Source organism: Tachypleus tridentatus, chromosome 1 (genome assembly GCF_004210375.1).
Source record: "Tachypleus tridentatus isolate NWPU-2018 chromosome 1, ASM421037v1, whole genome shotgun sequence".
Lineage (NCBI taxonomy): Eukaryota > Metazoa > Arthropoda > Merostomata > Xiphosura > Limulidae > Tachypleus > Tachypleus tridentatus.
The window spans coordinates 175,441,970-175,468,730 of record NC_134825.1 but is presented as its reverse complement, the minus strand read 5'-3'; the positions used below and the strand labels follow the sequence as shown (position 1 = coordinate 175,468,730).

The 26,761-nt window shown below is 33.3% G+C and overlaps 2 protein-coding genes and 1 pseudogene across 3 annotated transcripts in view; all 3 read right to left on the bottom strand.

The window, feature by feature from the left end:
* Positions 1 to 26,761, bottom strand: part of LOC143230694 (uncharacterized) — a 68,328-nt gene that overhangs the window by 7,404 nt on the left and 34,163 nt on the right. The window lies entirely within an intron of this gene.
* Positions 7,228 to 9,185, bottom strand: LOC143230811 (uncharacterized). The gene has a single exon (XM_076464988.1). It carries the CDS (start codon positions 9,183 to 9,185, stop codon positions 8,565 to 8,567), a length of 621 nt encoding a protein of 206 aa, XP_076321103.1. The 3' UTR covers positions 7,228 to 8,564.
* Positions 10,970 to 18,211, bottom strand: LOC143230901 (uncharacterized; annotated as a pseudogene).

The following is a 26,761-nucleotide window of genomic DNA, read 5'->3' as shown; positions in this document are numbered from 1 at the left end:
TGCACATGTTCAAAATGGTGAAAACATTGATGATGTATATAGACTGATGCACTGAGCTTTATATTATTTTACCAATATTCAAAGGATAAGTAAAAAGATAAAAATAGCTTTGTGTAAATGAAAGTGTGACTATATTGGAAAATTATCATAGAATAATTCAATATCCTGCATAGAATTCAATAAGCAGGTAACTAAAGTACACAGAGCAACTATAAAAATTCTTAATACTGGAGGTTACCATTAAAATATCAGAAAAATTTCTAACCATGACCAACGGTGACAAAAAAGTTGCTTAACTAAGACATGAGTTATGATTAAAAAAAGAACACTGACCACCTAAAAGACCTAAACAATTTGTGTCACACTTTCAGAAAATGAAAAAAAACAAAAAAACCCACTTTAAATTCATGAAGTAAAAATCAATTTACTGGTAAACCGACAGTAGTAAACTGTAGGCTCAAGAAATAACATCGTAGCAGAAAAATAGAGCTGACAAACAAGGTAACTAAATTTCAGAAAGATGTTAAGACAATGTGAAATCAGAGAAGTAACACATGGATGTTTGTTAGACATAATATTATACAACTATTTATGATCAAGTCCAGAAAATCTGAATACAAAGAGTATAAGCTGAGTGTTGTACTTTCAGAACAAGGTTTAATTAATTATAAAATGTAAAATGATACAAAATGATCCAGAAAGAATTATATATTTTTAACACACATTTACAATACCACTAATGAATAAAATTAATACAATTTGATTTTAGTATTGTCCAGATTACCATGAACATTAAATTGCCAGAATCCTCAGAAATGCACACTAAATTAACTATTTTTAAAACAATATTCATCCATGTCAAATGATTCCATGATATAGTATAGAAAAACAAAGCCACAGTTATATCTTCTTGTTCACAGCTTAAGATATTTTTGAATATTACTTATTCAAAAACACCAATTCTGGAAATAATGAACAACTACATTGTATTTAATATTACATAAATGTTCTCTAAACTATTTCTAGCTATTTATCATACTAGGATAATTATAAATTTTTTATATATAAATTACCTCAGTTTCTTCTGATACTTCACCACACTTTTCATTCTTTATTTTAAAATCAAAAACTTCTGGGGAAATAACTTCTCTTGTCACTAAAGGAATAGAATATTTTTAAAACAGAATATTTAAACATAACTTCTCAGTATGAAATGGCATGTTTTCTTAACACTAGTCCAGTTACACCTTTCTTTAATCATCATTCTAATATTCTATATAGTCTATTATAATAAGACTAATTAAAAACAATTAAGAGTAATCTTAGCATATTCTTACTCCAGTGTAGCTTGTGATTTAGTATTTACTTGTAAGTTAATTAGTCTAATAATAATGCTATTTGAAATGTGTAGTACAGTAAGTCCAAACATCACTGAACCTCTTATCATTATTCAAATAATTTATAATGTAGAATTTCAAAATAATTAAAACTGTCAATATCTTTCACAATTAACCACATTTCGGCAAGTCATATTTACATGTTTAACTGAAATATATAACATTACACAGTTGTGATTTATGGCAAGTTAAAATCCAATTATTGTAGTTGCTCTGCCATTCTTTCTATTATCAAGTGGTCTGCAAGTTACATTTGTTATTAAGCATTTTGTACCCTTGAAACTCCTGGCTGTAGACCACATACATTTGTATTCCCGACTTTCATTCATCATGACTTCAGTCCCAGCTGGCTTGAGCTAATCTAACTCCTCTTTTAAAAACTATACAATTAATGAAAGATTTTATAACCACAAATTTCAAAATAACAAGTATGATCAATATATTTCAATAGTAAACACATTTCAGTAAGTCTCACATACAAACTTAATTCAAACCAATAACTTTGGATACTGAAAGATATGATTCATACATACATCTGTAGGAATTTAAAGAAAAAACAAGAATTACATTTAATTATATCTAGCTATAGAAATCATATATCAGCTTTTAATTTATTAAAAAAACATCATTTCTTACTCCACTTTGTTTGTTAAGATGACATATTTTTTTATTATATATCTTGGTGCTTAAATGTTTATTTAATGAAACATCATGACTGCACATCAGAAACAATTCTTATGATGGACAAAGGATAGACGTCACAAAACGCTTAATGGAACATTATATAGCAAAACTATAGATCAAAAAGTACAGAAAAACATAAATGTGATAAATGGTCAGCCTTAGTATTAACCACTTGTTCTGTGTTACTGATTTATACTCATAGTAATAATAAAAATTATAATAATGCAGGATTTATTTTTGTATACAATTGGGCAACGTTAGTATTTCACAAAGGGTTAAATTTATATGCAAATGAACTTACTACTATGAACTGACGTTTTTCGACCTTCATTTTTCAAAAATCTGACTTCCATCAAAGCATTTTCTTTATCCAAAATAGGTTCGATTTTCACGTGTGAGATTTTTAAATCTTCCATGTTATCGTTAACGTGACACCTTTTGGTTTGTAAATTATTTGAAGCTTGCGATTACTACTGTCATTAAGAAACAAATGAATATAAATTTTATCTTTTTGAAAAATTCTTACACGAAGTTCTACAGACAATATCTCAAAACTTCGTACACGCATAAGTTACGAAAATCAATTTCAATTAAACTTCAAATTTTCAGTCCGATATATACGAATGATATATATATTCACATTAATAAAACTTATATGAAATTCAACAGTTTATTTTAACGTACTTTATTCATGTCGATAACAAAAAATAAATAAGTTTGATATATTATCTGTACACCTTGTGTGAAAAATGAACATTGTTCTTAAAGTACATGTGATGAATAAATCTGAGAAATACATTTCCTGTCATCCTTCGAAATTCCTTCACAAACATAACATTACTCGTTAGCAATAACAATACCATCCATCACTATCATCTATCGACTCTTAATTTAGCTTGTTTTATTTTGCAAAACTATATCAATACACTAAACATAAGTAGTGTAAACTCTTCAAACTATAAAGAATTTGGCCAATTCACATGGGTAATTTTCATAAATACATTGTGAGTAAATAATATAAGTTACATGCATATATAAATATATATTTAAACTAGAACAAATATCGATATTACAATAAATACACAATAGTAAATCTGTTGCAAAATGAAATATTTAATCTATCTGGACATGTTCTAGTGTTGCCCAGTAGCACAGCGGGACGTGTACGAACTTACAACGTTAGAAACCGCCTTATAGCCCATTGTCTAGCTTTGTGCCTAACTTCAAACAAACAAATAAACATATTGTAGACATTTCTATGACTTTATTAAACTTAATATGCCATGCTCTGTAACTAATATTTAAAGCACATTAAAGACAACATTAAAAATATACACTACATGGCCAAAAGTATGTGGACACACGACCATCACACCCATATGTGCTTGTTGAATATCTCATCTCACAACCATGCGCATTAATATGGAATTGGTACCCTCTTTGCTGCTATAACAGCCTCCACTCTTCTGGGAAGGTTTTTAACTAGATTTTAGAACATGGCTGCAGGGATTCGCTTCTATTCAGCCACAAGAGCATTAGTGAGGTCGGGCACTGATGTCGGGCGAGAAGGCCTGGCTTGCAGTCGGCGTTCCAATTCATCCCAAAGGTGTTCGATGGGATTGAGGTCAAGACTCTGTGCAGGCCAGTCAAATTCTTCCACACTGACCTGAGCAAACCATGTCCTTACAGACCTCGCTTGCACGGTGGCTGTCATGCAGAGATACAAAATGGCCTTCCCCAAACTGTTGCCACAAAGTTGGAAGCACACAATTCTCTAGAATGTCATTGCATGCTGTAGCATTAAGATTTTCTTTCACTGTAACTAAAGAGCCTATCTCAAACAATGAAAAACAGTCTCAGACCATTATTCCTCCTCCACAAAATTTTACAGTTGGCACTATGCATTCAGGCAGGTAGCGTTCTCCTGGCATCCGTCAGACTGCCAGAGAGTGAAGCGTGATTCATCACTCAAGATAATACGTTTCCACTGCTCCAGAATCCAATGGCTGTGTGCTTTAAACCACTCCAGCCGACGCTTGATATTGCACATGGTGATCTTGTGTGCAGCTGCTCTGCCATGGAAACTTATTTCATGATGCTCCTGATGAACAGTTCTGTGTTGACGTTGCTTCCAGAGGTAGTTTGGAACACGATAGTGAGTGTTGCAACTGTGGACAGACGATTTATATGCACTACACGATTCAGCACTCGGCCGTCCCGTTCTGTGAGATTGTGTGACCTATCGCTTCGTGGCTAAGCTGTAGTTGCTCCTAGACGTTTCCACTTCACAATAACAGCACTTACAGTTGAACGGGGCAACTCTAGCAGGGCAGAAATTTGACGAACTGGCGTGTTGAAAAGGTGGCATCCTATGAAAGTGCCATATTGAAAATTACTGAGCTCTTCAATTTGTTTGAATTTCGCGAAAAGCTACTCGAGGGCTATCTGCGCTCGCCGTCCCTAATTTAGCAGTGTAAGACGAGAGGGAAGACAGCTAGTCATCACCACCCACCGCCAACTCTTTTACCAATGAATAGCAGGATTGACCATCACATTATAACGCCCCCACCGCTGAAAGGGCGAGCATGTTTGGTGTGACGGGGATTCGAACCCGCGATCCTCAGATTACGAGTAGAACGCCTTAACCCCCCTGGCCATGCCAGGCTCTTGTCTGTACAAAACCCGTGGAATTATTAACAGCCATAACTTGGTGTTTCTTTTTTTTGTTGTTTTACTGTTCGTATAAAACGTAATCAATTGACTCAATTAGAATGTAAAAGTAACAGACTTAATTAATTAATTTGTACATACTGAATCATTTGGAAGCTTTTCTTTATTCGTTCATTCGTGATTTCGCTTTTGTGAGTGAGTTTGATATTATTTCCATGTATTTTCAGTGTATTATGACCAATGCTTCACTGTAACATTGTTACACATTATAAATTATCCCAGATGAGCTCCCAATTTATTATATTATGTATTACCATTTCAAATAGCCTGAAAAAAAGTTAAATTGTAATTTAAATTTAGAAAATTTAATGTAGAGATATATTAAAGTTATAATGTTTGTAAACAAGGTTGACACACAGAATGTCTTCTTAATACAAATATATTTTAATATACAAGCAATAATACAACTTATACAACGGTTATTACAAATAATGATTTATACACAAAGGTTTCACAAACGTACAAATAATACTGAATCTTCCATTTGGTCTGGAACTGAATATTTTATCAACTGTTTATGACGAGCGAATTAATTTCGAGCTATTATCGGTTACGAAGATGAAATGAGAAAATTGAAACGTTGTTCTCTATTTTAATAAAAGTTTTAATACCCATACCAGCCGTGTTGAGAAAAATTTTTCGTCAAGTGAATTTGTCGTCATCACGCATTATTATTGGTGTGGTGGCTCACTTAATGAGTTGCTAGCTGTCTCTTCACACGTGAGTTTTTTCGCTGAAGTTATACAATGTCTTGATAGAAATACTAAGGTTCGAAGTTAAACGGTTTGTAATGTTAGAAATCTATAAACATTCCTTGTCAAATATCCGTACTTTCCCAATTAATAAGCATTAATCACACTTTTAACTTCCAAGGTTTATAGTATACCAATTGTAGCAAGCAAAAGGATTTGTCTGTTTGGTTTATTTTGAATATCGCGCAAAGCTACAGAAGGGCTATAAGCCCCTAATTTAGCAGTGTAGGACTAGAGAGAAGGCAGCTAGTCATCACCTCCACTGCCAACTCTTTTACCAACGAATAATGGGATTGTACGTCACATTATAACGCCCCCATTCCTGAAAAGGCGAGCATGTTTGGTGCGACTGGGATTCAAACCCGTTATCCTTGATTTATGAGTCGAGCACCTTAACCACCTGGCCATGCAATAGAAATCTGATAGTCGCGGTTTCGAATCCCCGTCGCACCAAACATGCTCGCCGTTTTTGCCGTGGTGGGCGATATAATGTTACGGTCAATCCCACTTTTCGTTGGTAAAAGAGTAGCCCAAGAGATGGCAGTGGGTGGTGATGACTAGCTGCCTTCCCTCTGGTTTTACACTGCTAAATTAAGAGTCGGCTAGCGCAGGTAGCCCTCGTGTAGCTTTGCGCGAAATTCAAAACAAACAAACAAACACTATGAGTTACATGCATTTCTTATATATAAATTTAACTTTCACAAATATCGATATTAAAATAAAATATATGATAGCAAATCCGTTATGACATAAATATATGACATGGAACGAGAACATGGGTCAAAACTGTAACTGAACACTCACATTACAAACCTTCCCAAGCTCAGATAGTCAGAAACCACCAAAAATTCATTTAAAATGTATTATTAACTAAAGACTGTTTAAAAGGGTGGGAAAATATTCGGACAGTGTCACACGACACATCTTGGATCCGCACCTGTCATATTTTACAAATAACAGTTGTTATTGAATATTATTATTAATTCTACGCCACCAAAGCCTGATTAAAATTAATTTTTTGTTATCGTAAAAACATCTTTTCCGCTCTATTTTACTCAGCACACGTCCACTTAAGTATGAAATTTAACGTAAATTACTAACTATAATGTCGTTATTTCTGGGGAAAAGCAAGTATTTTATTTGCCTACAATTTCGTTTGGTTGCAGAGTTATAAGTTTGAAAACCACACACCTCCTGTAAGATCTTCTCTATTGAGATCGGTAAAATTTTTTTTTAGCCTTCTCTTACGTTTACAATATTAATTATAACCAACAGACAGGCAAGACTTTTACCTATCAAATGACGTATAATATTACGTTGTTTTCCGTACACAGATTTATACGTATAATATTACGTTGTTTTCCGTACATAGATTTATACTTCCCTTTGTTGTTTTTTTCCCGTAGGAACGACATTGTTTAGGTGTACGAGGTTTTAACGGTTCCCAGCGAGCCTCTAAGAAACTCGAGGTAAATTGCGATAATTATGGGTCATTACTTTTTGCTTTGTTTTGGAATTTCGCACAAAGCTACTCGAGGGCTATCTGTGCTAGCCGTCCCTAATTTAGCAGTGTAAGACTAGAGGGAAGGCAGCTAGTCATCACCACCCACCACCAACTCTTGGGATACTCTTTTACCAACGAATAGTGGGATTGACCGTCACATTATACACCCCCACGGCTGGGGGGGGGCAAGCATGTTTAGCGCGACGCGGCCGCGAACCCGCGACCCTCGGATTACGAGTCGCACGCCTTACTTTTTGCATGTTATTCTTTTGCATTCTTAGTTGTATTATTTTAGTAACTAAAAGTTATTTTGTACATTATTACCATTAACATGAAAAAGTGGTTTTAAGAATTACGGATTTCCATGATTTTTTTTTCTCTCTCGTGAAAAACAAATCTCTCATGGAGACAAGAGTTCCATGATGAACTAGCTCAAAGCGGAATCTTGCAGTATAATTGATATGGCACCAATTATCAAACCAACACACCTAAACAGGCTGCAAACTTAACACACCCACAAACAGCAACATTATCCTATGTGCAATTACCTCTTAAGATCTGTCAAGTCCCCTGCCATATAGGAAGTGAGGTTAATGTTTGACAATTACTGAAACTGTAAGTTCTTATTTACTGAACAGTGTCAGGACTCACTAGCATCATAAACCTATAATACAAGATTTTTCATCACGATTGGTTGGTTGGTTGGTTGATTTAGTGTTTTGTGGAACAAAGCAGCTAGGCTATCTGCGCCAAACGTCCGGTAAAAAGGTGAAAGTAAATTCAGTAAAATTCATAAAAGGAAATTAAGGTAAAAGAAAACAGGGTTAAAAAATAAATAAATGAATAGCATAAAACCAATGTTTACATCTAGTCTACAACATCAAGAGAAAAACTATAGTAATTCAAGTTGTAAAGGACTTTCTGCAGCGTGACTGTGATAAGCATAACTCGCCAGGAAGACTAACTGGTAAGTACAAAGACCACAGTCAGTCACCTGAAGTTGGCCTTTCCAGTCCTGGTTTCAAGTTACTTAATGTTACGGTCAGTTTCTAATTTCAAACTGAACTAGATGAACTGTGATTTTTAAAAGGAAGTCACATCAAAATGTCTAATGTATATATTAAAAAACTTAAATGGCATTAAAAAGATTAATGGCTTTTAAAAAACTAAAAACAATACCAAGGTGGACAGTGTCACCATCACCAATAACACTAACGTTATGGACAAACCTTGGGACAGAGCATGTTTAAAATGGTGCCGTCGTTGTAAATCATAACGATGACAAGAAAGTAAAATGTGGCTTATTGTGATCTCAGTGTTACACAAACTACACATTGGTGTAACAGTTCCAAATAAAAGAAAATGATGAGTTAAAAAACTGTGACCAATGCATAGTCTACTAAGAACAACTTCCTCTTTCTGATACTTAGAGTAACAAGACGGCCAAACTCCAATATAGGGTTTTATTTGGAAAAGCTTGTTTTCACGTTGCTCACTCTAAGTCGACTGCCAGCTGGCACAGAGCCGAGCCTTGAATACAGGACCATAGACAATGTATGGAACATAAACAGCAGTGAGAATGCCAGAGCAGATAGATTTAGCTGTGGTGTCAGCGAGCTTGTCCCCACGAATACCAACGTGGCCAAGTATCCAGAAAAACTGGACAGAAGTAGATGTTAAAGAGAAATGGGCCAGTCGGTTTTGTATATTGACGAGAACAGGGTGTGAACCAATATCAAGCAATTCCAGGGCCAGTAGAGAACTAAGCGAGTCAGTATAAATCATGCAGTTCGAGTACTGCTTAGCTTCTACGTGATCCAGGGCAAGAGAAATGGTATACAGTTCAGCAGTGAACATAGAAGCTGCAGAGGGGATTCTGTGTGCAACCACCAAACCACAACAAATCATGGCATAGCCCAAAGAGTCACCTGATTTCGAACAATCGGTATAAATAGGAATGGTTGGATGGTCCGAAAGATGTTCAGCAAATAGCAGACGGTATTTCCAATTAGGAGTGTCAGATGACTTAAAGATCACAATTGGAGACTGTAAGAAGCCATGGTACGACGGGCTGACCAGTGGATACAGCAATGTTATCCAAGGACAGACCCAATTCATCTAACTGTGCCTAGATACAAAGGCCAAAAGGAGCAATGGCAGAATGTCTGGTCTGAAAAAGCATGGCCCATCAAGGAAGAAAAACACAACCCCAGGTGGGATGCTTTGGTAAGGAACGAGGTTTCGAAGAATATAGTAAAGACAGTTGCAAACAGTGGAGGTACAAAGAAGATTCATGAGACTCCATGTGTAAGATCTGAACTGGGGAGGTGCGGAAAGCCCCAGTTCAGAGCCAAAGTCCTTGATGATGAATAGGGTCCAGCATCTTTAAGGCCGATGGTCTGGCAGAGCCATAGCCCAGTGATCCATAGTCAAGTTTCAATCGAATAAGAGCACGATATTTCTTTAGCATAGAACGTCGATCCACTCCCCAAGTGGTGGTAGAGAAGACACGGAGGATGTTCAGTGCTCTTATACGTTTGACTAATAGCTGTTTGATTTGTGGTATAAAAGTTAGCTTATGGTCAAAGATAAGCCTCCAAAACTCAGAGACAACAGGCAGCACAACTTCTCCAATATGGAGTTCAGGATCAGAGTGAATACCCCGTTGGCGGCAAAAGTGCATGTAAACGATTTTAGAGAGAGAGAAGTTTGCTGTGGTCTGCTTCAGCAAACAACTGAGGGCATTCTGTACCTGCCAATCAATATACCTCATATTCGATGACTGACATGAAATGTGAAAGTTGTCAACATAGAGCCCGTTTGAAACAGTGTGAGGGAGTTGTTCAGTGATGGCATTTATCTTTATACTGAAAAGTGTGACACTCAAAACACAGCCCTGAGGGACCCCAAGTTCCTGTAGAAAAGAATAGGAAAGTGTCAAACCCAAACAAACTTGGAATCTCCTGTTTATTAAAAAAATTTTAATAAACATGGGTAAATGGCCACATAACCCATATATATGGAGGTCTCGCAAAATGCCATACCATGTTGTGTTATAAGCCTTCTCAATGTCAAAGAATATTGAAACAAGATGTTGGCGTTTGAGAAAGGCTTCTCTGATTGATGTTTCGAGTCGAATTAGGTGGTCCGTGGTGGAATGCTGTCGTCGGAACCCATACTGGGTGGGCGAGAGGAGGTTGTTTGATTCGAGGAACCAAACAAGAAGAGCATTAACCATCCTCTCTAAGGTCTTAAAGAGACAGCTTATCAGAGCAATTGAATGGTAGTTTGAAGGAATCTTGGGATCTTTCCCAGGTTTAGAGAAAGGTAAGATAATAGCCTGGCACCAGGCATCAGGAAAAACATTCTCCTGCTAGATATGGTTAAAAACAACCAGAAGGATAGCAAGAGAAGCAGGAGATAGACAGCACAGCATCTCACAGTGTATATCATCAGGTCCAACCGATGCACTACCAGAAGGGCCAGTTTGTGTTCCACCAGTGTAAAGGAACAATTATAGTTATAGAGACAATCAGTTCAAAAGGTAGTCCTGATAGCTAAGAAGGTGGAAGAAGAGGCAGAAGTGCTAGGTACCTGGCAAAAGCTTTTACCTAGAATATCGGCGATGCTCTGGGTATCAGCTACTTCCTGGTCATCAGAGAGCAAGATCAAGAGGGGGACAGAGTGATATTGTCCACTGACCTTTCGAATCTTGTCCCAAATGACTTTATGTCCAAATGAAGATATGCTGGTTGTGAACTTAATCCAAGATTCCTTCTGGCTTTGACGTCTTACCCACCTAGCATGTGCATGGGCCTGCTGGAAAGTGATGCAGTTCAAGAGTGTGGTATATCTAAGGAAAGTATCCCAGGCCCGTTTTTTAACCTTCTGTGCTATGTGGCAGGCAGGATTCCACCATGGACGAGGATATAGTGAAAAACTTGTCGAGGTTTTACAAATACACTGAGCAGCTGTTTGTATAATACAGTCAGTTACTTCTGCCACACAGTTGTCTATTGATGGCTTACAGACAATGGCAGGATCAAGTTCTGCAAGAGCAGTGAAACAGGGCCAGTTTGCCCAATCCAGCTTCCACTGGGGCACGCGAGTCGGGTGGCACTGACCACAGCCAGTCTCTCTCAAAATTATAAGAAAATGATCACTGCCTTGTGGATTATTGTCAACCCTCCATGAAAAGTGGGAGAATAATGAAGGGGAACAAACTGAGAGATCAACGGCAGTAAAGAACTGACTAGGTGCATGGAAATAAGTTGAAAAATCAGTATTGAAAAGAGAAAGGTTGTGATCAGAAAGCATATGCTCCACAGAGCGACCCCTCCTATTAATACCAGCACTTCCCCAGAGGGGATGATGTCCATTAAAGTCCCCCAGGATGAAAACTGGAGACGGCAACTGCCCACTGACCCCACTTACTATGAAGCCCTACGAGGGGATGCACATTTATGTCAAGCAAGGACACTGCAGTAATGCCAGGGTTTCATAAGCACTATATACAAACATCAGCATCAGATATAATGTCCACAACAACTGTTGAGAACATCCAACACTGGTACTTGGTTGACCCTAGCCCGAATGGACAAGCTGATTGACCCAAGGGGGGCCACGCCAAAGCCTCCCACCTACAGGAATTCAAAGCCAAAGTGGTGTGTTAGGGTTGGACCCCTCAATGACCAGAATCCTCTCCTTCCCTTCACAGGTTGCCATGCACAGCAAACACGTTGGTGGATGTTTAGATTCCAGAGGAGGTAAACTAAAAGAACAGAACCTTCCCTGGGAGGTCCCCTCACCACGTACAGGAATCCACACCCAGGGGTTTTCATCACAAGTAAAAGAAAATCTGCTTTCCAAATCACTCAGATTTTAATGTTTTATTCCTGATCCTAGGTTTTTGCAACCATGTTTTGAGAAATTTGGATGTTGCACACACACATTCTCACCAAACCTGAAAACATTTGTAAGTTTCATAAAATTTCAACTGTTGGTCCTTAAAAGTGCATTTGTCACTTGGCTTCTGGTAGGCTTACACAAGTTGTGTTGTGGGAGAGTCAAATGATCATATTAATGACTGGTTCTTTCATGTTGCTTATGTTCAAACAGTAGAATTGTGTTGTGAGAGTAAAATGTACACATTAGTCAGTTTTTGATGTTTTTACCCATAAGCCCAAATTAATTATTTCACTTACAAATAATGTGGTCAGTGAATTGTATCTTGAATGAATAGGTCCATGTACAAAAGATATGCATCTGTTTTTAGTAGTGATATCAACAAACTAGCTGTTTAATTTTTTAATAAATATTAATATTCTGTACTTCACTTTGGTATTTATGTCAATGTAAGAAATGACCAGGATTTATAATAACAATTTTCTTACTTCTTGATGACGAGAAACTCACTTGAAATAAAAATGTAGCTCAGAACAGCTGGTATGGGTATTAACATTTTTTTTTATGAGGAAAGAACAACGATTCGACCTTCCTAGGTTATCTTCCGGTTAAGAACAGAAGGTTAAAAAAACCAAGTGTTTACTATAAGGACTTCCCTGGAGAATCCTGATTCTTTCAAGTACAAACAAACTTGTTTGTAAACACTTGTCTTGTTCTGTCTGCAGCTGACCAACCAAAAAATTGGGTCACAGTTGTCCAGCTACATGACAGTTGAGTAACAGTCTTTCATACACATGGTAAATAAGGACATGATACAGTTATACAATGAAACAGTAGACATTTCACATGATCAGACCCTGTGAATGAAAATAACACTTAAGGTTGAATTTATTAACACATGAGCACCAACAGACTTAGGATATCCTAATGTGAATTTAAACTTAGATTCATTCTTTAACTGATCTAAGTTTTATGCAATTTAAAACTTACAGCGCTGTTTAGATACTAGGAAAGAATGCACAACATGGTAAAGAACAAAGGAAATCGTGTAGAAAGAATTACTAAAACACCATATTCAACCATCACATGCAACAAACACTCTCAACTACCTCATAAGATTAATAATAGAAGTAAACTACATCAATAAACCAATCAAATGTACAACAAAATAATAAATTGTTTATTTGATACACATAAAATATACACCCCCCCCTGAAAATAATAAACTTAACCATTTAAAACATCCTACATAGAACAAACCCTTTATGTACAATAATAAACAAAACATTTCAGTGTACATAATACAACCTTATTTAACTACTGGTAGAAAAATGCATAAATAAGAACATGTTATTTTTCAATATAAAATGAAAATTTGATATAAATCAGAAATGGAGATATATATAATAGTCAAATCTATAAAAATTGAATAAACCATGACTTACTGATATAAAACAAAAAGAAACAAAGAAGCTACAGTGATTATTAAACAAACATTAAATCATATATCTCAGGATATCTGGTATGGGTATTAACACTTTTAGTAGTAACAGTGTTAATACCTATACCAATCATCCCGAGATATATTTTTACTTCAAGTGGGTTTCTCGTCATCATGAAATATTAAAATCAAAATTAAAAGCTAAATATGTAATAAAAATAATTGTAACTGAAGTCATGTAAAATTCATGTTAAATGGAGAAATAACTAAAACCAAATGTTAATGATAAGACAATACAGATGAAAACAAGATACACAAAAAGTTGAAAGTGATAAACAATACACAAAACTTTGGTGAAAATAATTATTACATAAAGTGTACTGATTTTGACACAGAAGTCTAGCAGGTTGGTCAGTTTAGTTGTCACTATTCCTGATGACTTATTATTAATTGACAAGGAACTATTGGTCTTGAATACCTCTCTCTTATTTGTTTCAACCAGAAATTCTACTGATGAATTTGCCATTTGAAAGGACTGAGAAATATATTAGTATAGGGTAAGATTAACAGCTTATTGTTTGAAATCAACGTATATATTAGTATAGGGTAAGATTAACAGCTTATTGTTTGAAATCAACGTATATATTAGTATAGGGTAAGATTAACAGCTTATTGTTTGAAATCAACGTATATATTAGTATAGGGTAAGATTAACAGCTTATTGTTTGAAATCAACGTATATATTAGTATAGGCTAAAATTAACAGCTTATTGTTTGAAATCAACGTATATATTAGTATAGGGTAAGATTAACAGCTTATTGTTTGAAATCAACGTCACATGAACAACTTCATTTCAACACCAAAATTCCAGGTAGTGATCTACAGTGTTAAAGATTTGTACTTTGCTCATACTGAAAGACAGATTACTGACATTAACTGCTACAATCCGATAAGGATCGATCTGACTTACAAATATCACATTGATGAGACTGTTGGTGTAGCTAATGCACTCTTATTTGACTTTAAAAATGTTTACAACTTGATTCCTCATTCCACAGAGAGATTCTTTACTAAGTTAACCTTTTATAAGACCTTCAGTATCCAATGAAGACTGTCACTTTCTACATCAGTCCATTAAAAACCCACGTCTCTAATACGACTCTTCCCATCATTTCAGTCACTCCAATACTATCATTTCATAATAGTTTGTACACTTTGCAGTAGAAAAAGTTATTGCAAGTTATAATTTAAAAATTTACCAATGAATAATTGCATTGATCATCACATTATAATACCCTTGGCTAAAAGAGCGAGCATGTTGGTGTGACAGAGAATTGAACCCGCAACACTCGAATTATGAGTTCAGTGCCTTAACTGCCTGGCCATGCAATATACATTTAACACTATAATGTTAAATTATAATGTTGATTTACCAACTCCTCCAGCCTCAGGTTTTAATAAAGAGAAAGCTGCCCAAAGCACCATTGAAATCCAAGAATATACCCTAAAGCTGTTTAGTAAACCTAAGTCTAGAAACTCTGAAATATCACAAAAATTGACAAGACCATCCAATAAAACTTCAGTGTCCCAACTGATGACCTCTCAACTCACAAACTGTCTAAGCAACATCCACTTGTCAGTTACAAGCATGATAACATCATTAAACCCATTTTGGCCCACAATATCATTAAAAAACCAACTTTTAGTACAAATGCAGGTACATCTTGTTGTTACAGAAAGAAATATGTCACCAGCCAATATGTTAACACCACAACATCCATGTATGGCCCACATGGAAAATTCCAAATACTATAATTATTTTCATAAATTACAAGAAGCTTGACATACTGTGTGATCTCTTTAAAAAAATGTGTCGTTCAAGTTAATCCTGTTATTAATCCAAATTTCTTTTGAATTACAAAGGTACCATGTGCAACACATACTTAAAAATTTGTTGAAATGCATGTGGTTTCAGACTTTTTAGACACCCTGCACATAAATCTACTGTTTCTCTTCAGTATGTACCCTCTGATGTGTTCTGAGTTTACCTTTACTTACAAATTTTTTTTCACATTCTATACAACTGAATGGTTTCTCCCCAGTGTGTATCTTTTGGTGAGTTTTAAGATTACTACGTCTTCCAAATTCTTTACCACACACTAAACAACTGTATGGTTTCTCCCCATTGTGTATCCTCTGATGTGTTTTAAGGTTATCGTTACTTACAAATTCTTTACCACACACTAAACAACTATACGGTTTCTCTCCTGTGTGTATCCTTTGATGAGTTCTAAGATCACAGTTTCTCCTGAATTCTTTACCACATACCACACAACTGTGTGGTTTTTTACCTGTGTGTATTGCTTGGTGGGTTTTCAGATGACAACTGCTTCGAAACTGTTTGCCACACACTATACAACTGTACGGTTTTTCACCAGTATGTGTTCTCTTATGTATTTTGAGTTGACTACTACTTGTATATTCTTTGCCACAAACTATACAGCTGTATGGTTTCTCTCCAGTGTGTATCCTCTGGTGTATTTTAAGATCATTACTTCTTGTAAATTCTTTATGACACACTAAACAGCTGAATGGTTTCTCACCAGTGTGTATCCTTTTATGTGCTTTAAGTTTGTCATTACTTCCAAATTTCTTGCCACATTCTACACAACTGTATGGTTTCTCTCCAGTGTGTATCCTTTGGTGAACAGTTAGATAATTATTTCTTGCAAATGTTTTCCCACACACTAAACAACTATATGGTTTCTCTCCAGTATGTGTCCTTTGATGGGTTTTAAGTTGACTACTTCTTCCATATTCTTTACCGCACTCTAAACAACTGTAAGGTTTCTCTCCAGTGTGTATTCTTTCATGTCTTTTAAGTTCATTATTACTCCCAAATTCTTTACCACACACTAAACAATTGTACGGTTTCTCTCCAGTGTGAACCTTCTCATGTCCATTAAGTTGACTTTACTTCTGAATTTTTTATCACAAACTACACAACTGTAAGGTTTTTCTCCAGTATGTACACTTTCATGTTTCTTTAACTGACTACTACTTCGAAATCCTTTATTACACACAACACAAGTGTAAGGTTTCTCTCCAGTGTGTATCCTGACATGATCTTGTAAACAAGTACTTGATACAAATGATTTACCACACACTAAGCAACTGTATGGTCTCTCTCCAGTGTGCACCTTCTCATGAGTGTTAAGTTGACTTTTACTTCTAAATTTTTTATCACAAACTACACAAGTATATGGTTTCTCCCCAGTATGTACTCTTTCATGTTGTTTTAACTGACTGTTACTTCGAAATGTTTTGTTACATACAATACAACTATATGGTTTCTCTCCAGTGTGTATTCTCACGTGTTCTTGTAGGCAGGTATTCGTTACAAATTTTTTTCCACACAAAACACAATCATATGGTTTCTCACCAGTGTGTGTTCTCTCATGTCTTTTAAACTGACTACTGCTTCGAAATTTTATTACACATTACACAATTGTAAGGTTTTTCCCCAGTGTGTATCCTCATATGTATTTTTAAGTGACTTTTCGTTAAAAAGTCTTTTCCACACTCTAAACAACTGTATGGCTTCTCTCCAGTGTGTACCTTCTCATGTTCATTAAGTTGACTTTTACTTCTAAATTTTTTATTACACAATACACAAGTGTATGGTTTCTCACCAGTGTGTATCCTCAGATGTATGTTTAAGTTGCCCTGTGTTACAAACTGTTTGCCGCACACTTCACAATTGTGTTCTTTCTTCCCAGTATCTGTTTTCATGTGATGACTTTTTCCCACTTCTTTGTCACACTCTATGCTACTGAATGATTCATCTTCATTAAGGAAAACATTATGTCTTTTTTGGTTATTGACTCTTGACAATGTTTTATCAAACATACTAACACCACTTGGATCCATGGAGTCATGGTTTTTTGACTTTGATAAGAGAGATATTTGTGTTATAATATCACAGCCATAAAACTGCTCTCCACAACAGTTGTTCAAGTATGTCTTTGGATCTAGAATCAAAAGATACATTACAGAAACAAAGGAATTAAAAATAATACACAAATGTCATTTTTTAGTCAATAATTATTTTAATTTTACTTCAATTTATGGTTAATTTCAAAAACATTAAAAAAAGATACATCTATAACAAAATACATCCATAATGAATGGTAATTTGTCATAACCACTAACCCTTTCCAGACTGGTCACTGTCAAAGGCCATGTCATCATGTTTGTTGACTCACTTTCAAAATTACAAGGTTGGTCCCAGAGACCAAACCAAAGCTGAAAAGAGTTAAACAAAGATTTTCTTTTGGCTGTAACACTAATGTGTCCTCTGTCCTGGATTCTTACAGTAAAAGGTTGCATCCAGTGCTGAAAAAGTGTTGTAGGGGCTCCGACTCTGAATGGTCTTCTTCAGCAAAAGATTCCCTTCTTACAGAACTCTACATAACTATAATATTGTAAGTGTAAGGTATAGAGTTGGTATGAGAAGAAATTAAAAAACTGACTGGGTCCCTTTTGTTGAATGATTGTTATTTACGATTCTTTGTTTGTTTCCAGTTTTACAATTCTCCTTCACACACAGAGGAATACTTTATGTGTAAATGGACAGAGTTCACACACAGAGGAACACTTTATGTGTAAATGGACAGAGTTCACACACAGAGGAATACTTCATGTGTATATGGACAGAGTTCACACACAGAGGAACACTTTGTGTAAATGGACAGAGTTCACACACAGAGGAAAACTTTATGTGTAAATGGACAGAGTTCACACACAGAGGAACACTTTATGTGTAAATGGACAGAGTTCACACACAGAGAAATACTTTATGTGTAAATGGACAGAGTTCACACACAGAGAAATACTTCATGTGTAAATGGACAGAGTTCACACACAGAGGAATACTTCATGTGTAAATGGACAGAGTTCACACACAGAGGAATACTTCATGTGTAAATGGACAGAGTTCACACACAGAGGAATACTTCATGTGTAAATGGACATAGTTCACACACAGAGGAATACTTCATGTGTAAATGGACAGAGTTCACACACAGAGGAATACTTCATGTGTAAATGGATAGAGTTCACACACAGAGGAATACTTTATGTGTAAATGGACAGAGTTCACACACAGAGGAATACTTCATGTGTAAATGGACAGAGTTCACACACAGAGGAACACTATGTGTAAATGGACAGAGTTCACACACAGAGGAATACTTTATGTGTAAATGTGGATTAAGTTTTTATTTTCTAGTATTATAAGACAAGTTCTCCTTTGCTGGACAAATTCTGCTAAACTGTTAAAACATACACTTTAGCAGAAGAATAACTTATTTTTGACATTGAATATATAATATAACTTAAATAACATATTGGTAACATTCTTAATTTCATATTTCATGAGAGCTTTAACTTTGTTTTAAGAGTTCCAGTATAGTAGTTTTATTTTAGTTTGAACTTGAACATTACAATCCTGTAGATTATCTTACAGATGGTATACAATGGACTGGTGAGAGATAATTCACTACCTGTCCCTCTCTCTCTTGATAGTCCAACACAGATGAACTGTTCTTGTTTTGTTAAACTGTGATATTAATTTGTTTGTGTGATAAAAGATCATTATATACATTTCATGATTAATCTTTTTCCTCACAATTAACTCATTTTTACTAACACCAATGTTAGTACTGTGAGGATGAATAGATAAGATTGAACCAAATATCAAAACTACCTACATATACTTTGTTTATTCCTGCTACAAATGTTGTTTAAGTACATTTACAACAGAAATCCATCAAATTAGCATAATATTTCCATTTTTTTTACAAAAACTAAAAATTATTATTACTAAAAACAATGTTGTTGTACCATTTTTATACAGTTATATCTATAACCACATGGTAGATAGATATAGTTACTGTACGTTACACTCACCTTCTAACTGACAGTTAATTTGTTGAAACTCCTGTTCTGGTTCACTTTTCAAACTCATAACATCATGTTGTGAACAATCAACAGTTTCATCATCACTCTCACTGAACTTGGAAATAATGTTATCCTTTGTTGAATCACCACTTGGTTCAGTTTCAACTTTGACATACGTGTTCTAGAACAACAATCAATAATAACTAATGTTGTCAACAACAACAATCAATAATAACTGATGTTGTCAACAACAACAATCAATAATAACTAATGTTGTCAACAACAACAATCAATAATAACTGATGTTGTCAACAACAACAATCAGTAATAACTAATGTTGTTAATAATGTCATCATTTATTGAATCACCACTTGGTTCAGTTTCAACTTTGACATACATGTTCTAGAACAACAACAAAATCAATAATTAATGTTGTCAATATAGAACAGTAACACCACAAACAAAACATTACTTATAACTGTTATTTTTGTTTTGGAATCATATCTGTTATGTTTCTTTATTAAAATAAACAATATCTTTACTGGAAAACTGATTTACGTAACAAACACAAGTAATGTCAGTAGCTGGTGTGTTTTAAATTGTAAACTCTGCAAGAATATATCCTGTATCTTGGGACAGCTATTACGGTTATTAACATTTTTAACAAAATAAACCTTTATAAATTATAAAGTTATAATAATTACAAAGGTTTATTTTGTTGAAAGTGTTAATACCCATACCAGCTGTCCTGATATACATTTTTACTTGAAGTGGGTTTCTCATCATGATAACATCCTGTGGTCATGGTACCACAATTTTCTATTCCTATCTGCACTGTGGTATTCTGAGGTAATACTTTTTCCCCCTCACAAGTCCACAAAATATCAGGAAATTCTGTAGGATATTTTTCATTAATGACATTCCTTCAGTTGTTCTACCCTTTGCTGTGGACAACACTTTTACCTGTTCAAGTCTCAGCAGCACAACGTGGGTCACAAAGCAAATACAGTTAGGCCTCTTATAATAATTATATGTATACAAGGTTTTGACTCCATTGTAATTCATAATACAGTAATTAACTTTGTAGAGTGAACAATTTCATGATATCACACATAATTCACTATTTGATATTACACAGCAGACAAGATATCTGATAATTATGTGTATGTTACAGATATCTTTTTATCAGTAATGAATTAGATGCAATATCATAACATTACTCACACACTTAAATTAAAAACAGACTAAAAAACTCTATAATATTTGCATTATTTAGTGTTCTGTAATGTTTAGTGAGTATAGCATGTTACTACAAACTATTATGATAATTGAATCTTTACTGTTTCGTTTATTCTATTGACATGACATGATATTCCATTTGACATGACATGATATTATATTTGACATGACATGATATTATATTTGACATGACATGATATTATATTTGACATGACATGATATTATATTTGACATGACACATTTTAACAAACTGGACACTTAAATTACTTCTAATTCCAGTTGTGACAGGTTTCAAATAAAAACATTATTACCATTATTGGTATATAAATCTTGGACAAAAAATGCACAAATGGTAACCCTGAGATAAGTTCTACTATATATAACCAAGGATAATGTAAAAATTATTTTAAAAACAAAACAATGTGAGTGAGAATATCATGTTAGAATGATGTGGTAATGGAGAAAGTTGTAAAGGAAACACATTAATATCATGTTAGAATGATGTGGTAATGGAGAAAGTTGTAAAGGAAGAACATTAATATCATGTTAGAATAATGTGATAATGAAGAAAGTTGTAAAGGAAACACATTAATATCATGTTAGAATAATGTGATAATGAAGAAAGTTGTAAAGGAAGAACATTAATATCATGTTAGAATAATGTAAAAATGGAGAGAGTTGTAAAGGAAACACATTAATATCATGTTAGAATAATGCGATAATGAAGAAAGTTGTAAAGGAAGAACATTAATATCATGTTAGAATAATGTAATAATGGAGAGAGTTGTAAAGGAAACACATTAATATCATGTTAGAATAATGTGATAATGGAGAGAGTTGTAAAGGAAACACATTAATATCATGTTAGAATAATGTAATAATGGAGAGAGTTGTAAAGGAAGAACATTAATATCATGTTAGAATAATGTGATAATGAAGAAAGTTGTAAAGGAAACACATTAATATCATGTTAGAATAATGTGATAATGAAGAAAGTTGTAAAGGAAGAACATTAATATCATGTTAGAATAATGTAATAATGGAGAAAGTTGTAAAGGAAGAACATTAATATCATGTTAGAATAATGTGATAATGAAGAAAGTTGTAAAGGAAACACATTAATATCATGTTAGAATAATGTGATAATGAAGAAAGTTGTAAAGGAAGAACATTAATATCATGTTAGAATAATGTAATAATGGAGAGAGTTGTAAAGGAAACACATTAATATCATGTTAGAATAATGTAATAATGGAGAGAGTTGTAAAGGAAACACATTAATATCATGTTAGAATAATGTAATAATGGAGAAAGTTGTAAAGGAAGAACATTAATATCATGTTAGAATAATGTGATAATGGAGAAAGTTGTAAAGGAAGAACATTAATATCATGTTAGAATAATGTAATAATGGAGAAAGTTGTAAAGGAAGAACATTAATATCATGTTAGAATAATGTGATAATGAAGAAAGTTGTAAAGGAAGAACATTAATATCATGTTAGAATAATGTAATAATGGAGAAAGTTGTAAAGGAAGAACATTAATATCATGTTAGAATAATGTGATAATGGAGAAAGTTGTAAAGGAAGAACATTAATATCATGTTAGAATAATGTAATAATGGAGAAAGTTGTAAAGGAAGAACATTAATATCATGTTAGAATAATGTAATAATGGAGAGAGTTGTAAAGGAAGAACATTAATATCATGTTAGAATAATGTAATAATGGAGAAAGTTGTAAAGGAAGAACATTAATATTATGTTAGAATAATGTAATAATGGAGAGAGTTGTAAAGGAAGAACATTAATATCATGTTAGAATAATGTAATAATGGAGAGAGTTGTAAAGGAAACACATTAATATCATGTTAGAATAATGTAGTAATGGAGAGAGTTGTAAAGGAAGAACATTAATATCATGTTAGAATAATGTAATAATGGAGAAAGTTGTAAAGGAAGAACATTAATATCATGTTAGAATAATGTAATAATGGAGAGAGTTGTAAAGGAAGAACATTAATATCATGTTAGAATAATGTAATAATGGAGAGAGTTGTAAAGGAAGAACATTAATATCATGTTAGAATAAGGTAATAATGGAGAGAGTTGTAAAGGAAACACATTAATATCATGTTAGAATAATGTAGTAATGGAGAGAGTTGTAAAGGAAGAACATTAATATCATGTTAGAATAATGTAATAATGGAGAAAGTTGTAAAGGAAGAACATTAATATCATGTTAGAATAATGTAATAATGGAGAGAGTTGTAAAGGAAGAACATTAATATCATGTTAGAATAATGTGATAATGGAGAGAGTTGTAAAGGAAGAACATTAATATCATGTTAGAATAATGTGATAATGGAGAGAGTTGTAAAGGAAGAACATTAATATCATGTTAGAATAATGTGATAATGGAGAAAGTTGTAAAGGAAACACATTAATATCATGTTAGAATAATGTGATAATGGAGAGAGTTGTAAAGGAAGAACATTAATATCATGTTAGAATAATGTGATAATGGAGAAAGTTGTAAAGGAAACACATTAATATCATGTTAGAATAATGTAATAATGGAGAAAGTTGTAAAGGAAACACATTAATATCATGTTAGAATAATGTAGTAATGGAGAGAGTTGTAAAGGAAGAACATTAATATCATGTTAGAATAATGTAATAATGGAGAATGTTGTAAAGGAAGCACATTAATATCATGTTAGAATAATGTGATAATGGAGAAAGTTGTGAAGGAAGCACATTAATATCATGTTAGAATAATGTGGTAATGGAGAAAGTTGTGATGGAAGCTCATTAATATCATGTTAAAAAAGGTGATAGTGGTGAAAGTTGTGAAGGAAGCATATTTACCTTTTTGTGACAGGTCAACGATCAAAGGCCACGTCACAGCATTTGTTGACTTGCATTCAAAATGTTATTGAGCTACTATTTTATAAATTTATGTCAATAAGTTTAGAATCAAATTCTAGATTATAATTCCAACTTTAATATTACAGGTGAGTTAATTTCTTAAGTTAAAAGTAAATATTAAAAAAACACATCCAAATATATATTTTAGTGAGTCACATGGTATGCTGAATATACCACTGTTTAAAACTAGATGTTTGTGATGTCAAAATACTAAGTCCACTGTTTTGTACAAATTAGGAACTGAAACTGATAATACTGATTAGCTAGAATATAAAGTAAAATCCCATATTATTATTTTACTGAGATATGGCTGATGTACTTTATGAGACACAGTCGCACCGTTCAACTCATTCCATTTTCTTGAAACGGTCTCTTTTATACTCTTAGTACAATATATGACATGTGAAAAACCAATCAACAGCTTATAATGTTTCCTTTTTGGTTTTCTCAGCGATTTTAATGTGTAAAAGGCTAACACATTCCTTCTAACTAAGATTTCATGAAGGTAGGTTGTATCTTTAGTCTATTCTAAGTTTTTAAAATCTAAATACATCTTAATTACCAAGCTTAGAAAGTTATAATAGAAAACTATGGTATCAGTATAGTTATTTATGATTTTTTTTTGGTTATTCAACTGTATATACAAAACCTACAAAAACATTTTTCAAAAGAATTAGCAACCTATGTCCAGCCACAACAAAGTTCAAAGGTCATAGTTAGAAAAGATAAATGTTTATTTTACTTCTTTATTGTTCTACATTTTAAGAAAGACAAGTTTACTAATTTATTTCTAAATAGTAATAATCTATATACATAATGTATAATGATTGAAATGTGACTATATTACCAAATACTAGTCCACTAAAACCCAGCCACGACAGGGAAGACTAAAGATCAGTTTTATATTACAAGATACATAATATGAATTTATATGCATCGTGTAAATGTAAGTTATGTAATGTTAGCTAGGCATGACTGGAAGGTTAATATAATATAAGTATAGTGTTATGAGACTTAAACTATTTAGACTAAACATTTGTATTTTCGTGTTATAATACGTAGTCATTTAGCATGAAAAAAGCATAATTCATATTTACTTCCTAATTTTATTTATGATGTTGGTCAAGACCCCACTTAGTTAGAGTACAGAAAATAACATGAAACATAAAGTATTACTAAAAACAAATGTTTGATATGTATTTTGGAGGTTTTAGAGACTATGCAAATAATATTTGAAATTTTTGGTACAAAGAATAGTTTTCTAAATCATAACATGAAAACACTTTGCACTCAGACTAGTTATGAAACAGACTATTTTCCCAAAAAAAAATATTTCATTAAAATATCTGATTTCTTGTGTACAAAATACTTGTAATATTTACTAAAAGTCTACCAGATTTTGTGAAGATAAACATGTTGTATCAAAAGTTACAGTGAAAATACTTAATGTGTACAAATGTGTAGGTGAGCGCGTGTATATTATATCATGTTACAATAAATCTAACCCAACATGAAAATGCTTCCTTTACAACATTTTCTATTACTACATTATTATAACATGATTTGTAACATAAGAAAGTTGTGAAGGAGGTACAAACTTTCTGTGTCTGCTTTTAATATGGTGTATGTATCTCCAGTTTTCAGTACACAAATCCTTTGTTGGAAAAATATCATATTCTGTAATCCAGTAGTTTTACTAAAGTTTTATCCATAAATATATAGAGTCAAAGCATTGACCACTCCAAGTAAAAGTCATTTTGAAGTTGAGATTAAAAATAATTTTCTCCATCTGAATATTCTTAATCTTTATATTTGTAATCTTATGAACAGATATCAAACTTTCTTTTTTTGAATGACTTTGTAGCCACCGTAAAAATTGTTTAAAATAAACTTAATTTGCCTTTTCTTTTTCTTTCTAGAATGATTTTAAATTGTAACAAGAAATTACATCTGTTTACCCTATATTACTTGAAATTCACAACAGTTTATATCTGTTTGTACATAATTTTAGTCTCAGTGCCCTCTGAACTGTGTCTAGCTAATAATCCTGCCACACAAATTGTAAATCACGAGTAATTATCCAGGTTAGCGTATTGCATGACATAATACACAAGTTATCTGCAAGCACACTTTGTAGAGAACATTTTGATTTTGTTATATTAATTAAACATTATCTGACTCTGCAAGTTTATAATTTTCTCATGTTACTTACTTTTATAACATTAAATAAATATGAAAATGAAATTTTGTACCTATGTTTTGACCTTTCTTTTTTCTGTCAGTTGCTAATGAAATTTAAACCTTTTTTTTATTCATGTGTCATTAATACACAAAGTTTTTATTAAGTAATGCATCAAAGAACATAGAATAACAACATGCACATACAAAGAAAACAATATCCTATAACTATTAAAATGTAACTGCCTTTCTAATTATGACATAAAAATCTTAAAATATATTCCTAACTTTCTCAATTTGAACAATGCACGAGAAACTCTGAAACTAAAGGCAAAATGCATGGTATTCTTCACTGAAAACAAAGTAATATATCAGTGATATATTAAAATTTTGTCTTTCTATTGGTTATTAATAGCATATTTTAAACTACTTGAAAACATAATTGTCAATTTGTTAAAATAGAGGATTCTCTTTATTCAAAAACTGAAAGCTATATAAAATTAGGCCTTGCCTCAGCAATATCTACATTGTAATAAATAATTTAAATTATGCTCCAAACTTCATAAAGATGTGTTATATTAATTAAAACAAATGTTATGATTCTCATATGTAGAGAAAATTTTAGATTCTCAATATGTCATTTATGGCACACACTAAAGAATGTGTTGAACTAAATCAGTCGAATATTTATTTAATTTAATACAACATGTATGACTTGACAGCTCATGACACAGGCATCAGGACCCAAAAACTAAATGAAATGTCCCCATCTTTTCCTCCATGTAAGATCATAACATCACAAAAGTAGAGATAACAAACAAGGTAATATGTTTTTTATAGAAGTTAAGACAACAGTGTGAGGTCAGAGAGGTAACATGTCTACATTAGCTAGATGTAATAATGTGTAAATGTTTGTGATCAAGGCTACAGGCTCACTAAATAAAAAGCATGCAACTTAGTGGATTACGAAGTAACAACTGGTGGAAGAGAAGCATCATTTTTAACAGTGTACTTAATAAATCAATAATAGATGTAAAG

Excerpts from the sequence above, each read along its gene's own strand:
- LOC143230811 (XM_076464988.1), bottom strand. The coding sequence starts at position 9,185 with ATGAATTGGGTCTGTCCTTGGATAACATTGCTGTATCCACTGGTCAGC.